The following is a 17,422-nucleotide window of genomic DNA, read 5'->3' on the forward strand; positions in this document are numbered from 1 at the left end:
TCTTGGGGAGTTGGCTGAGGAGGATTCTTTGAGTTTTTAGCTATTTTTCACTCCCAGTGTCACTTACACTTCATTGTGGTTTAGCACTTATTTGTATTTTGATTTCTGCACATTTGAGGCAATCCATGATGGTGTGCAGGCAGAGGTGATGTACCTTTGCCCCCTGTGTGAAGCACTGGAGTTTTTCTCCCTTTGCTGATCCTCCACACTGAGGTTGCCTCTTTCCCTAAAATTATTGATTTATAAAGGTTCTATTTATTATTGGGCTTACTGCTACCTTGCTTAGGGATGTCCTGTTAGCATTCTACACTCTCAGAATCCTTAGACTGTTTTTTGCCTTTTCTTTTGGATCTTTTGAAGCTACTTTAACTGCCAGCATTGGGTGGTGATTAGCATACAAAGGTGCTAAATCAGACCCAGTTGAATTTGTTACATGACTTGTGATTTGAGTGATTTATTTAACATCCAACCCTATGTTCAGATTTCAGATTAGAAGCTCTTTTGGGCTGCTTTATCTTGTACATTGCCAGAGAATAATTGTTTTTATCTCTTATTTTTAGCAAAAGGCAGGGAGGAGCTATTGCGAATCAATCTACGAGAGCTAGAACTGGCTAATGATGTTGACCTTGAAACCATAGCAGAGAATATGGAAGGATACTCTGGTGCAGACATCACCAACGTGTGTAGGTATGTTATAGATACAAGCCATGTTAGAGGCCAAAATTTTTCAGATTCTCTTACATTGTAGATTTTTGTTCAGTTGCTCTTATTCTGATCAGGCAGCTGTAAGCAGAGTGTAATTAAAGCTAGACTAAATTATATGCTATTTTCATTGGCACGATACACAGTAGAACTGAATTTCATATATTTCAAGTTAAGTTTTTCCTAATTAAGCATTCTATTTTTCCATTTGTGAAATGGAATCTAGTTTAAAGAAAATGGCAGTTGATTCTAGAATTTGGATAGCTTCTGGCTTATCTGTGGAGCTTCACATTAATAATATTAAGAATGCTTTTTTAAGTTAAAATTATTGTGTAGAATGAAAAATATTTTATGTATCAAGCTTCTGGACTCTACACAGTAGGGTTGTTAATCTCTTCCAGCCTTAAAATGCAGGGAACTTAAAACCAATTTCTATCTCCTTCTCTTGTGATCATCTCCTGTTAACTCACCCCTGGAATTCCAGTTTCATTTCCTGGTTTGGCGATTTTTTTAATTTTTTTTGGGGGGGTTCTTTAAAAATGTTTTTTGGGTGGTTTCCCTGCATTCCCTACCCCCCCCTCGTGCAAAATCGCCATTTACCAGGTTCCTTTTGTTTTTCCCGGGCTGTTTTAGGGCAAAATTGGCACTGTGGCGGCCATCTTGGATTTTCTTTAAAACTTTCAAAAGTATATTTTTTTTACCTTAGCTTCATTTTTGCTCCAAACTTCACAGGACAGGATGGTATGGATTCATGCCATAATTGCAATGGATGGCTGTCAGATTCGCAGCCATGTGTCATGTGCGCAAATTCTGTACTCCCCTCTTTCAGAAAGGCCCCGCTTACCTCCACTTCGACTGGCGACGCGAATGATGAGTCTGGTGCACTGAAAAAGGGTGCAGAGAGCGCTTCGGTGAAACGCAAGCGCAGCTCTGGAGAAAAGCCTCATAAATCATTTAAGCACTCTAAAACTGATGCATGCAGAGCGTCCCTTGCTGCCGGTGATTTCTTTCCCCCAGAATTTGTAAACATGATATATCAGGCTTTTCTGGGTAAAAAGTCTATGCCTGTTTCTCCACAGGATGTGGCCTGCCCCTCCTCTGGATTCCAGCATGTCTCTATGTTCTGTTGAAGGGTGCTATCCTGGTTAATAAGATTTGTTCTGCTGTATTCGGTAATTCTAGAGCTGATTCTATGGGTAGATGGCTCCAAGTTGATATGAGTTCAGGAAATGATGACCTGACCCTTCTTAATATTTATGTTCCTAATTCTAATCAGATGGAGTTCTTTAAAAAACTCCAACAATTAATTCTATCACTGGCTACATCTAATTTGATTGTAGCCGGAGACTTCAATGCTGTCATGAATCCATTATTGGATAAACAACTAAAATCACTAGCGGCCTCTTTTACAAAGCCGCACTAGCGGCTGCGCTGCGTTAACGGTCCCAAAGTGGCTTTGTAAAATAGGCCGTAGGTCTTGATGATCTTGTCCAGTCATGTGGATTGAAAGATATATGGAGGCTTTTTAATTTTAATGCTTGTGAATTTTTTTTTTCTCTCATGTTCATCAATCATTTTCAAGAATTGATTAAGTTTCAAGTTTCAAGTTTATTTAACTCTTGATATATCGCCTATTTTGAATATTCTAAGCGATGTACATAATATAATAAAACATAAAAACATTAATATAAACTTAAAAACATCAATTTTCAATATTAACTAACAAGAAAGCGAGGAAAAGGGGGTAAAGTTACAATAAGGGCATAGGAAAAAAGGGAAAAACAAAAGGTTGGGTAAATAATTACAAGGCACTCTTTGTGAATGTTAATTTAAACAAAGTAGATAAATTAGAATTTTTAAAGGTCATAGGCATCCCTAAACAAATAAGATTTAAAAAAATTTTTAAAAGCTGAGAAATCTTGTTCCATTCTAATGTACTGGGGAAGGGAGTTCCACCATTGTGGACCTGCGACAGTAAAAATATCTGCTCTTCTCGTACTGATGATTTTTAGAGAAGGGATAGATAGTAAGTTTAATTCGGATGAACGTAAAGATCGTTGTGGTTTGTAAGGGATCAGTGATTTTGATATGAATTGTGGTTCGCTAGATATTAGAGTCTTAAAGATTAAAAACATTATTTTGTACATTATCCTATGGTTAATTGGTAACCAATGCGCGTTTCAGATAATTTAACTCAACAGGTTACATAGATCCAATCCTTTTGATGGATCATGCTGGCATTTGGATTGAATATCGGTTTAATGAAGCAGATTCTACTAGATCTGTTTAGAGATTTAATAATACATTGCTTGCAGATTCAAACTTTCTTGAGGAAATTCAAATGAAAATGAATGAGTATTTTTAGCTCAACGCCATGGAGGAAATCTCTTTAGAAACAATTTGGGATGTTTTCAAAGCTACAATGTGAGGGCAAACAATTTTGTATTCAGCGCATGTTAGGAAATTGCTAAAATCAGAAATTTCAAATTTGGAACAAAGTATTTTGACTTTAGAGTCACAATTGGCTTCAAAATGGGATCAGGAAACTTTAAATGCCCTGTTGAAAGCTAAATCTATAATAATAAAATGCTAAGCATGCATGCGCACTCTTACCGTGTGGTTCCCTGATCTGTCAGGCTGTGGCGGTAGGAGTGCGCATGCGCGCCAGACAAGCATCCCTGCTCTCCACCTTGCGCAATATGGCCGAAGTTTCTTTTTAACTTAAAAACACGCTGCGGCGGCTCCTCTCACGAGCCGCTCCTGCTTCGGAGAAGGCTTCCGACACAGGCGGCGATCGTGAAAGGAGCCACCGGAAAGTTAAACAAACAGAGGGGACCGCGGGAAGGAAAGGGAAGGGAGGGGGGCAAGGGACTAAGGGAGCCATGGCTCTATCCTGTCGGTTCCCAGAAACAACCTACTTCTCCCGCGGCCCAGAAGACCTACCCGACAACCCCGGACACTGAGCTCAACTAGCTCTCCATGGCCCAGCAGAGGCCCCGTGACAGAGTGCGTTGGCATCCGACTAGAAGATGGAAAGATACAAGCAAGACAGACACCCTGCAGAAAAAAAACCCAAACAAACTGAATTCTCTGTGCATCCTGAGAACACAAACTGAAAAGATAATGAGGTAAACTATAAGTAGCACAAGGGCCTGGTTTCCAACAGGTGGAAGCAATGGAGTCCAAATCCCACCAACGCCAGATGGAAATAGGGAAGGTAAAAGGGGAAATGGGAACCTGAATATGGGTAGGTAAAAGGAAGGGAGAAGGGCTACTGCTGGACAGGGGGAGCAGAGAAAGGGTGCTGCTGGATAGGGGGGAGAGACAGAAAAAGAGAAAGAAAGAAAAGAAAAGCCTATTCTAGCACCCGTTAATGTAACGGGCTAAAAAACTAGTATAAATATAATTAGATTTCCTCACAATTGGCTAGGAAAGATTTGTTTTCTCAACATGCTCTGTATTATCGAAACTCGAATAAAGCAGGAAGATTATGGGTTAATTACCTTAAAGCAAAAAAGAAATGTTAAAATTGTGGCTATTACTGATAAGGGTAAAATTAATACCCAAATTGGTAACATTTTAAAACAATTTTTGTATTATTACAAAGCTTTATATTCTTCTGAGCTTTATTCAAATAAAGAAATTGAGGGTTTAGAATTTTTAAAATTAATTCATGGGCTAAAAATTCCCGAGCATATAAAAGGAAATCTTGAAGCGCCTATATCACTTAAGGAACTCCAGGCAGCATTGAAATCCCTCAGATTTGGATCCGCTTCGGGTAGTCATGGATTCATGGTGGAGTTCTTCAAATCATTTCAAATTATACTTTTACCTCATCTTCTAAATATATATCAATTTACTACTAACTAAAGGTTGTATTTCAGGTACTATGGCGGAATCTTTAACCATTGTTTTGCCAAAGCCAAATAAAGATCCCATGTTGGTTTCAAACTACAGGCCTATTTCTTTAATTAATGTGGATGGAAAGCTTTTGGCTAAGGTATTGGCTCTAAGATTAGCCAAGGCTCTCCCTTTTATGATTGATATGCACCAGGCGGGTTTTGCTGCTCAGACATTCCTCAAATAACACCAGATAGGCATTTCATATGCTAAATTTAGCAAAAACAATGGATGATCCAGCCTTCTCTGTCTCTGTGGATGCAGAGAAGGCCTTTAATCGTGTAGAATGGACTTTCATATATCAAGCGATGGATTGGTTTGGTATAAGATCCGGATTTATACAAATATTCAAACCTTGTATAGTTCCCCTTCTGCCAGATTATATATTAGTAATACTTTCTCAGAGAGTTTTCGTCTGGAACCCTTGATGTGTTGATGCTATAGCTCAGGTAAAGACTTGCATATCTCCACTGGGGTGCTTTTTTACAAGTCTGATTTAGAGGGCTTCTAGGAGTCTGAAAATTAACCAGAGGCCTACCGTGTATCAGGCAGATAGCTCAGGATATCCCATTTAAATTAGAGAACAAGGAACTCATTTCCTTGACCACCTAAGAAGACTGATGGTACCTGTTCACAAGATCCTGAAGGAGGTTCAGATGAAAATGTGGGGAGGCCCAGCCAGGTGTACACCTGGCATAATTTTAGTCACCCATATCCCTCTATACTTCTCGTAAGGAGATGTGCATCTAGTTTGCTTTTAAATCCTAGAATGGTGGTTTCCGCAATAACCTCCTCTGGGAGAGCATTCTAGGTGTCCACAAGTCGCTGCGTGAAGCAGAACTTCCTGATATTCGTCCTGGACTTGTCCCCCCTCAGCTTCAGTCCATGTCCTCTTGTCCGTGTCACATTGGACATTGTAAATAACTTTTTTTTCCCTGCTCTATTTTGTTGATTACTTTCAGTATTTTGAAAGTCTCGATATGTCCCCTCGCAGTCTCCTCTTCCCAAGGGAGAACAATCCCAGTCTCCTAAGTCGTTCCTCATATTCCAAGTTCTCCATACCTTTTACTAGCTTCGTTGTTCGTCTCCGCAGTTTTATATCCTTCTTTAGGTTGGGAGACCAATGTTGGACACAGTATTCCAAGTGTGGTCTGACCATTGCTCTATAAAGCGGCATTATAACCCTCTCCGATCTACTCGTGATTCCCTTCTTTATTATGCCTAACATTCTATTTGCTTTCTTTGCCGCCACCACACATTGTGCCAACGGTTTCAGGGTCCTATCTATCAGTACACCCAGGTCCTTTTCTTGTTCGCTCTTACCCAGAGTTGCACCTGACATTCTATACTCGTGTTCTTGTTCTTTCTGCCTAAATGCATTACTTTGCACTTTTCCACATTAAACTTCATCTCCCATTTCTCTGCCCATTTCTCTAACTGACACAAGTCACTCTGGAGTTCCTCACTATCCTTCTGCAATCTGATTGCCCAGCATAGCTTTGTGTCATCTGCAAACCTGATGATCTCACTGGATGTTCCTTCTTCTAGGTCATTGATGAAAATATTAAATAAGATGGGCCCAAGTATCGAGCCCTGGGGTACACCGCTAGTCACTTTCTCCCAGTCAGAACTTCCCATTTATGCCCACTCTCTGCTTTCTGTTCTCCAGCCATTTGCCTGTCTATCTCAGTATATCTCCCTCTATTCCATGGCTTTGTAGTTTCCTGAGAAGTCTTTCATGTGGAACCTTGTCGAATGCTTTCTGGAAGTCCAAGTATATTGTTTATTGTTTATTGTTTATTGTTTAATTAGTTTCTTGATTAAACGCTTTATCGATTCTGCAAAGCGTTGTACAAAGCACTTGATAAAATAACATTGTAACAAACAGAATTACCATTAAAACAGACTTTTTTTAAAAAAAAACGAAAATACAAAATTATTAGACGAACTACAACACGTACTAGGTTAAATAAGGACGCACTAACAAACGATACATGAAGGAAAAAGGGAGGAAATACAATAATTATAGTAAATGAGAGAGACATTAAGGGAAAAAAACAAAAGGGCAGGACTTAATGGAGAAAAAAGAAGGAGAGAAAAGAGAAAAGAAAAGAAGAGAAAAAAAAAAAAAAAAAATGAAATAACTTCAATTAAAAGCATCTTTAAAAAGGAAACATTTTAAGCTACTTTTAAACGTTTTTAAATTATTTTCTGTTTTTAGATAAAGCGGAAGAGCATTCCAAATAGTAGGAGCTGTTACAGAGAAAATAGAGGTTCGACGTGTACCGATTATTTTTAAGGAGGGGATATTTAAATTGGATTGGGTTATGGATCTTAAAGATCTTGGTGGATCATAGGGAATCAATATTCGATCAATAAAAGCTGGGGAATTAGTCTGCATAGTTTTAAATGTCAAAAGGGCAATTTTGTAAGTTATCCTGTGTGAGATAGGTAACCAGTGGGCATCTTTTAACAGAGGAGTAACGTGGTCATACTTTGTTGCTCTGTAGATTAACTTAATTGCCGTATTTTGAATTAGTTGCAGACGTTTTAAATCTTTGTGAAATATACCTTTTAAAAGCGAATTATGTCTACTGGTTCTCCACTATCAATTTATTTGTTCACTGTCTCAAAAAATTGAAGTAAATTTGTCAAACATGATTTCCCTTTCCTGAAGCCATGTTGACTGGCTTTCATCAGGTCGTGTGTATCCAAGTGCCGGACTATGCTATCTTTAATCAGTGCTTCGACCATCTTTCCAGGGACAGACGTAAGACTCACAGGTCTGTAGTTGCCCAGTTCTCCTCTTGATCATTTTTTGAAAATTGGCGTGACGTTCGCTATCTTCCAGTTGTCCGGTATCTGTCCAGTTCTAATTGACAGGTTGGCAATTTTTTGCAATAGTTCTCTGATTTCAACCTTCAGTTCTTTTAAGACTCTTGGGTGAATTTTATCCAGTCCAAGGGACTTGTCACTTAAGTTTGTTGATCTGGTAGTATATCTGGTCCAAGTCCACTTCTACTGTGGTGAGGCTGTCCTCTGTTACTCCTTTGAACACTTTCATTGTTTCTGGTATTGTTGCTGTGTCCTCCTTCGTAAAGACAGACGCAAAGAAGGAATTTAGTCTGTCTGCAATTTGTTTGTCTTCCTTGATGTACCCTTTCATTCCCTGGTCGTCCAGCAGTCCCACCGCCTCTTTTGCGGGTTTTTTCCCTTTTACGTATCTAAAGAAGGGCTTGAAATTTTTGGCCTCTTGTGCTATTTTCTCCTCATAGTCTTTTTTGGCATCCCTCACCGCCTTGTGACATTTTTCTGATCAATTTTGTGTTTGTTCCAAGCTTCGGTTGTTTTCATGCGTTTCCATTTTTTTTTTAAAGAGTCCTTCTTTTCTTTTATGGCTTCCTTCACCTCTCTAGTAAGCCATGCCGGTTCTCCTTTGCCTTTAGTTTTCCTTTCTTTGGAAATCTGCGGAATGTAGAGATTTTGTGCTTCCGTGATAGTATTTATCAGTAGGGACCATGCCTGATCTACCGTCTAGTTTGTCCATTTTTTTCTTGAGCTGTTGTTTCACCATGGCTCTCATGCTATCGTATCTTCCATTTTTAAAGTTTAAGGTCGTGGTTAAGGTTTTTGTACGTTTCCCTTTCGCAATGTCAAGTTTGAAGTTGATCATGTGATCGCTCGTCCCCAGCGGGACTGTGACTTCTACTTCTTTTGTCGGTCCCATAATGCCATTTAGGACCAAGTCCAAGGTGACGTTTCTTCTCGTCAACTCTCCCACCATTTGTTCCAGGAAGCAGTCCCCTAGCGCTCCTGGCCTCCTTGCTGCAGTTCGAGGTTCCCAGATTCCAGTCTATCCCTGGGAAATTGAAGTCTCCCATGATTATTACATTACCTGTCTTACATTCTTGTTTAATTTCCTCTATCATTTCTGAGTCTGTCTCCTCCATCTGTCCTGGGGGTCGATAGTAAAGGCCAATTTTTGTGTCTACACCATTGTGTCTAGGAATCTTGATCCAGAGGGACTCCAGCTTCTCTTTCCTTTCCGTCGTAGCCTCTCTAACAGATTCTACTTCCTGAACATATAGGGCAATACCTCCACCTTTCTGCCCTACTCGATCTCTTCTGTATAGTTTCTATCCTTGTAGTACTGTGTTCCATTTGTTTTCATCATTCCACCATGTTTCTGTTATGCCAATGATTTCCAGTTAATCGTTTCTTGCTATTGTCTCTAATTCTCCCATTTTGTTTCTCAGACTTCTAGCATTCGTATACATACATTTGAATTCCCTTTGTGTTACCTTCTTGGGCTTTCTAAGCTTAGCAGTCTCTCCTGTTTCTTTCATGGTATCCTTTTCTGCTCCTGCGTTGTATCCCTTATTTGCTTTGTGATCGTCCCCTCCTGTGTCTGGGTAGTTGTCCGTGGTTCCTTCTTCAGGGCATCCTGTTGCCCTGGCCATCGACTGGTGGTCGACTGTTGGCTTTCCCCTTTCCTTTAGTTTAAAGCCTTCTCAATGGCCCTCTTCATGTTGCCCGCCAATACTCTTGCTCCTTCCTTGTTGAGGTATAGTCCGTTCTTTCTGTAGTACTTACTTTTTCCCCAGAATGCCGTCCAGTTGCGCACGAAGTCAAAGCCTTCCTCTTCACACCATCGTTTCATCCAGGCATTGATCGCTTGCATTTCCCCTTGTCTCTTTCCATCCGCTCTTGGTACCGGGAGGGTCTCAGAGAAAGCCACCTTCACCTCCCTGATCTTCAGTTTTCTTCCGAGTGAACGGAGCTGGCTCTTCATCTCTTCCCTGTCATACTTCCGTCCGCTCACATCGTTGGTTCCCACGTGGATAAGCACAGCAGTGTCCTCTTCCCCTGCGCTGTCTAGGATCCTGGAGATCCTCTTGGCCACATCCTTCACTCTTGCTCCAGGCAGGGAGGTGACGATTCTGTCCTCTCTCCCTCCTGCGGTGTGGCTGTCCACATGACGTATAATGGAGTCTCCTACGATGATCCCCATGTTATTTATTCGGGGGTTCCTTGGGGGTCGTAAATCCACGTCCATGGTGTAGGGCCAATCTTCTTCCTCCTGCGATACGTTTGAAGTTGTTTTTGGCTCTTTGTGTGGGGGGACGTCCTCATGCGGTCTCTCTCTTTCTCCTGGTGTGCGGTCGTCCCCTATCTCAGCTTCAGTCTCTTCTCTCCTCTCGTCCAGGTCATCTTCCTGGGTTGCTCAAGTACAGTTCTCCAGCCCTGGGATCTCCACATGTTGCTGGTGAGCTTCCTTGATGAATCTTTCTAGCTCCTTGACTTCTTCATTTGCACTGAACTCCACTAGAAAATTCTCCTGTTCGCGGATTCTATTTTCAAAGGTGAGGAGTTATTTTAGTTCCTTCACTATCTCCTCTAGTAGCTGGACTTGCCGTTTCAAGCTATCCGGCTCCATGCACCGACTGCAAATGTATGCCTGAATCCCCGAAGCTCATCTTCTGACTTCCTTGGGCTTCCATTTCTTGCTTCCTGTCTGAGTGATATGTTGTGAACCTTCTGTCTCTGTCAACTGGATGTTTTCTGACTTCCTGTTTGCTGTCTTCCTATTTGTTGTGAGTCTGCTGGTGCTGCTGTGAGTGCTTGTTTCCCCTCGTTGACCTATGCTTGGGGGGGCTCACCTAGATGGCCTCCTTACCCAGGGCCACTGGACCAGCACGGACCACCAGTGCCACGTCAATCTCCTGGAGCTCAGGGCGATCTTCAACGCCCTCCAGACCTTTCAACATCTCCTAAGCGACCAGGTTGTCCTCATCCGCACAGACAACCAGATTGCCATGTACTACGTGAACAAGCAGGGAGGCAAGGGATCGACCTCCCTCTGCTAGGAAGCTCTGAAGTGGTGGAATTGGGCGACTCGCAACAACACCTTCCTCAGAGCGGTCTACATTCAGGGGGCGGACAATGCCTTAGCAGACAGCTTGAGCCGTCTTCTGCAACCTCACGAGTGGACTCTCAACTCCACGCCCCTTCTTCACATCTTCTCCCTGTGGGGCATGCCTCAGATAGACCTCTTTGCAGCCCCCCACAACTTCAAACTGCCTCACTTCTGCTCCAGGATCTACACCCCTCAGCGCCTCGAGGCAGATGCATTCCTCCTAGACTGGACGAATCGCTTTCTATATGCGTTTCCTCCATTTCCTCTCATTCAAAAGACCCTGGTCAAGCTGAAGTCAGACCATGTCACCATGATCCTGATTGCTCCACTGTGGCCCAGGCAACCTTGGTACTCCCTTCAACTTCAACTCAGCAGCAGGGAGCCATTCCTTCTACCAGTTTTTCGATCTCTGCTTCACCCCAACCTGCAGTCTCTACACCTGACAGCTTGATTCCTCTCAATGTAACCCCCCTACAGTTTTCCCAACCTGTGAGGGACGTCCTGGAAGCTTCACAGAAGCCAGCTACTAGGCAATGCTATCACCAAAAATGGGCTAGATTCTCTGTTTGGTGTGTTTCCCAACACCAGGAGCCTCAACACTCCTCCTTATCTTCGGTTTTGGACTATCTTTTGTACCTGTCTCATTCTGGCCTCAAGTCTTCCTCGATACGAGTCCATCTCAGTGCAATTGCTGCTTTCCATCAGCCTCTTCAAGGGAAACCTCTATCTGCTCATCCTGTGGTTTCCAGCTTCATGAAAGGACTGTTCCATGTCAACCCTCCTCTCAAACCGCCTCCAGTGGTTTGGAACCTCAATGTTGTTCTTTCACAACTTATGAAGCCTCCATTTGAACCTCTTCACAAGGCTCACCTGAAGTACCTCACTTGGAAAGTGGTGTTTCTCATTGGCCTCACCTCTGCCCGAAGAGTCAGTGAGCTACAAGTCTTGGTTATGGACCCGCCTTTTACAGTATTCCATCATGACAAGGTGGTTCTCTGCACGCACCCGAAATTCCTTCCTAAAGTTGTCTCAGAATTTCATCTCAACCAATCCATTGTGCTTCCAGTGTTCTTTCCAAAGCCACATTCTCACCCTGGAGAATCTGCCCTGCATACTCTGGACTGCAAGCGTGCTCTAGCCTTCTACCTAGAACGCACCAAACCTTACAGAACTGCTCCTCAACTTTTCATCTCCTTTGATCCGAACAAGTTGGGACGTCCTGTTTCTAAGCACCCCATCTCCAACTCGATGGCGGCTTGCATCTCATTCTGCTATGCCCAGGCTGGATTGCCCCTCGACAGAAAAATCACAACCCATAAGGTCAGAGCGATGGCAGCTTCTGTAGCTTTCCTCAGATCAACACCGTCTGAGGAGATTTGTAAAGCTGCCACTTGGTCCTCGGTTCATACCTTCACTTCACACTATTGTCTGGATACTTTCTCCAGACGGGATGGACAGTTTGGCCAAACAGTATTGCAAAATTTATTCTCCTAAGTTGCCAACTCTCCCACCATCCCATTCTGGTTAGCTTGGAGGTCACCCATTAGTGAGAATACCTGCCTGCTTGTCCTGGGATAAAGCAATGTTACTTACCGTAACAGTTGTTATCCAGGGACAGCAGGCAGCTATTCTCACGTCCCACCCACCTCCCCTAGGTTGGCTTCTCTGCTAGCTAGCTGAACTGAGGAGGCACGCCCGGTACATCAGGCGGGAAGGCCCTCGCGCATGCGCGGTGCGGGTGACTCGAAACTTCGAGTTTTCTGCAAAGAAGCGTCTGCATCGGGGCTCTGTTGGATCACGTCACCCATTAGTGAGAATAGCTGCCTACTGTCCCTGGATAACAACTGTTAAGGTAAGCAACATTGCTTTCTAAGTCGCTCTGCTGGGCGACCAAGTTTCCTGGCTCCTTCTTAAGGCTTCTTCGCAAAGGCGAGGTCACTAAGGCGGGCACCTTTGTCGCTCGCCTTCGTCGCACGTCGAATGACTGCGCGCAGTTTGCTCCTTCCCTTTTAAGGGGGAGTTCGGCGCTGCCTTTGACGGGGTGGGGGGAGCTTACTCTCGCCGTTGCCCCAAGCTTTCCATTCTCTGCCTCCTTCCCTTTAGTTTCTTGAGCTCCCTTCCTCCTTCACCTCGCTGCTCCTCTCTCAAAGCTCAGCACCGTGTGTGCCACTTGGCTATTCCCCTTTTAAGGGGGAGTTCGGCGCTGCCTTTGCCGAAGCGGTGGGGGTGGGCGGAGCTTACTCTCGCCGCTGCCCCAAGCTTTCCATTCTTCTCTGCCTCCTTCCGTTTAGTTTCTTGTGCTCCCTTCCTCCTTCACCTCGATGCTCCTCTCTCAAATCTCGGCACTGCTCCCCCTTTATTTTTTTCTATGAAAAAGGTGGTCAACTCTATGTACAAAGTCCAGAAGGCTCCCAGATTTGAGAAGCAACAGCTTCCTCCTCATTCCATGGTTGTCAAATCTGCACTCAAAACTAAACTTTTCTAAGACTTGCTCTTCAGTGCCCCCTGGGAGGAAAGCTTGGACATATTGGAGTCCTTTCAGAGAATTTCCCCATTTCAGAGAATTTCCACAGAATGTTATGCACATGTCCTGCATAAAATTCTAGCTCTTCATGGGCATTAACTTGCTGACACTGTGCACAGTGTAGTGGAGTTTGCCAACACCCTTCCTAGGGTTCAAAACCCCCAGATTATTCTGCAGCTGGATGAGGTACAGGGTTTTAATGGTTTCCAAGATAACCTAGCATCAGTTCCTGTATCCATTCCAGATGATCTGTCAGTAGGATGGAAGGTAGGGATTTTATTCCAAGTATTTCTTAATACAAAGAAAATGGGAGGATTCCATCCCATCCTATATCTAAGGACTGTGAAAAAATAACCTACTCAATTTCAGAACATAAGCATAAGAACATAAGCAATGCCTCTGCTGGGTCAGACCTGAGGTCCATCGTGCCCAGCAGTCCGCTCATGCGGCGGCCCAACAGGTCCAGGACCTGTGCAGGATAGTTCTCTGGGCTCCCTAATACCAGTACTCCAAAAAGGAGACTATCTCTGTTCTATTAATTTAAGATTCCTATACCAATATTCAGATATACTAAAATCAGAAGTATCTAAGGTTCATCATAGGGGAAATACCACTACCAGTTTTCCATACTAACCTTTGGCCTCTGTGTGCTATCCTATCTTTTATGGCGCTCCTTTTTATTTATTTATTTAGTAATTTTATTGATGTAAACCGCTGAGGATTATGTTAAGATTTGGCGGTAATCAAATTTTAATAAACACAAACCAGCTTCTTGTATGTTTACAAAATCTCTAGGTGTTATAGCGGCATATTAAACTGGGGTTCACATGTCAAATGATTGGCTGGTGCTGTCCTAGTTCTCTATATTAGAAGATACGAAAAGGAATAGGTTTATCTCCATTTGAGACAAGTCCATTGGATTTTATCAACACTGTGGACTTGGGTCATTGGGAGCCTTTGATTCATAGTATCTGTCACCAGTCCTCTGCAGGACTTGTTATTCTGGTTGACAGTTCATTACAGATTGATACAAGGAATACACTTTCACATTCTTCAAATTCAAGGGACACATGCCAGATGTGTCCAAACTGGTTTGGTATACTCGTGATGAAAGGTTTCACATGTAGTATGTATGAGTCTGCTTATGAGAAGCTTCATCAGATACATTTTCTGAAGCTCAGGAAAATATGGAACACACCTAAAGGCTTTCAGACAGAGTTTAGTTATGCAACACATATTTGATGGGTAAAGACAATATGAAGCAAACAAACTTCAGTTAAAAATCCTACTTCCCTACAAATGGTCCTTGGATGGTGACCTCACATACAAATTTTTGTAAGAGTTGGGTACCTTCTCGATAGATCTTTTTATTACTTTGTTATATAAGAAGTTTCCTCAATTATTTTCCAAGATGGGGACTAGCCCCAGATACATTCTTTATTCATCAGGAAGATGATTGTCTCCTTAATACTGTGCTTCCCAGCTAATCAGATATTTAGGATATCCACAATGAATATTCTTGAGAGAGATTTATATGTACTGCTTCCATTGTTTGCAAATCTTCAAGAATATTCATTGTAAATATCCTAAAAATTTAGCTAGGGAACCATTGCTTCCCCCAAAGGGTATCTTCCAATTTCTCTAATAGCAGGAATTCTTTTGAAGTTCAAGACCAAGGAACCATGATTCTAATCACTCCTTATGGGCTGTGGCAAGACTGATTTCCCCTTCTGTTCAAATCCTCCTTCAGAAGTCCTAAGAGATTGTAATGTATTCAACAGTGATAGCTTAGGATCAGGGAACACATCCCAGCAATGAGTCCCTAGCTTTTGCAGAAAGAGGAAGACAGGCAAAAATATCTGGAAAAGTTAATAAAAGTTGGTCAAATAGTCAGGGAAGCAAAGATACAAATTGAAGAAAAAACAGCTGACAAGGTGAAATGGGGAGACAAGCTATTTTAAAGAAATTTGCATATAATGGAGGCAGTGTATGCAAATCAAGTTTATGCATATTCATTGTGGATATCCTGAAAACCTAACTGGCAATTCAGACTCCTGGACTGAATTGAGCACTCTTTAGAAGCCACATGGGATATTCATGGCTGTAGGCAGTTTGTTTCATAAATTCTGAAATTGTAGTTGAAGGTCAAAAGCTTTCTAAAGATTTTTCCTTTGAATGGGCAATTGATCAGTGATGCTTTCCTTTTTACCTCTTAATAGTTGGGCATCTTTTAAAGAAATTTGTTTTGAGATTTTAAATCTTAGATTTCATGGAGTGAATTTGGATGTGTTTGCCTTTTTAAAGATTTGACAATAGTATACTTTGCTCTAGAGATTTGACACTAGTATACTTATTGCTCTAGCTGTGCCACTGTTAACAAGTAATGTCATTGGGAAAAGTTGTTGTGTTCTATCTTCAACTGCTGATAGTGACATAAACCCATATATCTGTACTGGTCTATTAGTCTTGATGTGCTTATTGAACTGTTGATCCAGTGCTTGAAAACTTACTTTAACATTTAACTTTAAATGAACTTATAAGTAGATAAATGTCTACAAATTTACCTGTGGTTTATTTCTCTGTTTACAGGGATGCATCTCTTATGGCTATGAGAAGACGCATAGAAGGTTTGACACCAGAAGAAATCCGGAACCTTTCTAGAGATGATATGCACATGCCTACTACCATGGAGGACTTTGAAATGGCTTTAAAAAAAGTTTCTAAATCTGTATCAGCTGCAGACATTGAGAAATACGAGCAATGGATAGATGAGTTTGGATCATGCTAATTTTTCTCCTCTCTCCTAATGCTTAAAAAAGCTTGTCATCTGTCTTAAACTGTTTTAGATATTATGAATAGTATAGCGTATTGGAGCACAGAATGCTATATTTAACTTTCTATTTTTTTATTATGATTGAATTTATAGGGAAAAATGATTGAATTTATAGGGAAATGGCACACTGATTCTGGGTAAATAAAAGTATTTTAAACATAACATTGATAGTTAATGACTAAAATCAATATCACACTACAATAAAATGTATTTTCCTTTCCAGCAAATAGATGAAACAATATAACCAAGAATAGGTGCACATAATATTATCACAAATGTCAAAATAAGTATATCCAAAACAAAGGGAGGATGATAAAAATGATACTGAACAAGAAAGGCAAAAAATAGAAAAGCAGAAGAGATGTCACTACTATCATAAAAGCAAATATACCGAATACTTTTCTTTAAAACTACAAAAATAAACATAAATATAAAATTCTTAATTTAAAAACTCAGAAAAGCACAGAAAATAATGTGCAACAGTAATTTATCAGTCCTCATTGCACCATGAGGAATTAGACTTTCAAAACAAAAAAAAAAACAAGCCAGCATAACTATGGGAAACAATGAGCACCTTGTGTTTGCTTCATGTTCCAACATCCTTACTTTGGCCTTCCGGCCAGTAAGTCACATGGCTATATGATGAGTGTAACATTCATCATATTGCAATCTGAACTATGATTCAAAGGAAATATGTGTCCTGTTCTTGGATGTCTAAATTCTGTATGAATTTTCACAAAAAAAATGGTTTTTGACATTTAAAATATCATTTCTTGCCAACAGATGTATTGCTGAATGTAAGTACTATTAAGGCTCTCAAGTTTTCTTTCTTGAGTAGACCATGGTAAAATGTTTCTTTGAAATACTTATCTGCTTCAAAGACCTACCAATGTCTCTTTAGGACCTTCTGTATTTCACTAGCTAATCCTAAGAATCTTAATGTGCAAACAAAATCTTGTCTGTCTTTCATTTAATTCATAACAAATCCACCCTGTTTGTCATCTTAGCTTTGTGATTTCCCCCTCTGATGTGCTTCTTGGGATAATCTGCTCCACCAGATCTTTGGCATCTTTATCAAATTCATCTACATGGTTGAGTCACATTATTATGACCACCACCTACCTCCGATGTCAGGGATGCACAGCCAATGAATGAATGCACGTGTTGCACGCAGACTTTGTGGGTATATAAGGTGCTGAAAAAAAACAACACCCAGCAATCATTGTTGGACATACACAAGCTGGTGGTGTCAGCATTATGGTCTGAGAAATGTTTTCTTCCTCCGCTTTAAGGGTCTGGGTCCCTTGATGGAGAAGATGCGGTATATAAACCTAAGGCTTAGTTTAGTTTAGTTTGATACCTCTGGAAGGCACTCTCAACTGATATGGGTATCTCTCCATCTTTGCAGTACATGTTATAGAAACATAGAATATGACGGCAGAAAAGGGCTGTAGCCCATCAAGTCTGCCCATGCTAATGACCCACCCCCAGACTTTACCCGGCTAGAGATCCCACATACATATCCCATTTCTTTTTGAAATCGAGC

General features: G+C 41.5%; 1 protein-coding gene across 4 annotated transcripts in view; it reads left to right on the forward strand.

Annotated features, from left to right (window-relative positions):
• The window catches only part of KATNA1 (katanin catalytic subunit A1), a 171,582-nt gene extending 155,131 nt beyond the window's left edge, over positions 1-16,451 (forward strand). For all 4 annotated transcript variants that reach the window (XM_033937762.1, XM_033937758.1, XM_033937761.1 and 1 more), the window contains 2 exons: positions 561-687; positions 15,633-16,451. In XM_033937762.1, the coding sequence (XP_033793653.1) occupies positions 561-687; positions 15,633-15,831 (326 nt within the window). In that variant the 3' untranslated portion in view covers positions 15,832-16,451. The remainder of the gene's footprint in view (positions 1-560; positions 688-15,632) is intronic.
• The last annotated feature ends 971 nt before the right edge of the window (positions 16,452-17,422 follow it).

The sequence above is a fragment of the Geotrypetes seraphini genome, chromosome 3, assembly GCF_902459505.1.
Source record: "Geotrypetes seraphini chromosome 3, aGeoSer1.1, whole genome shotgun sequence".
NCBI classification, from domain to species: Eukaryota; Metazoa; Chordata; class Amphibia; order Gymnophiona; family Dermophiidae; genus Geotrypetes; species Geotrypetes seraphini.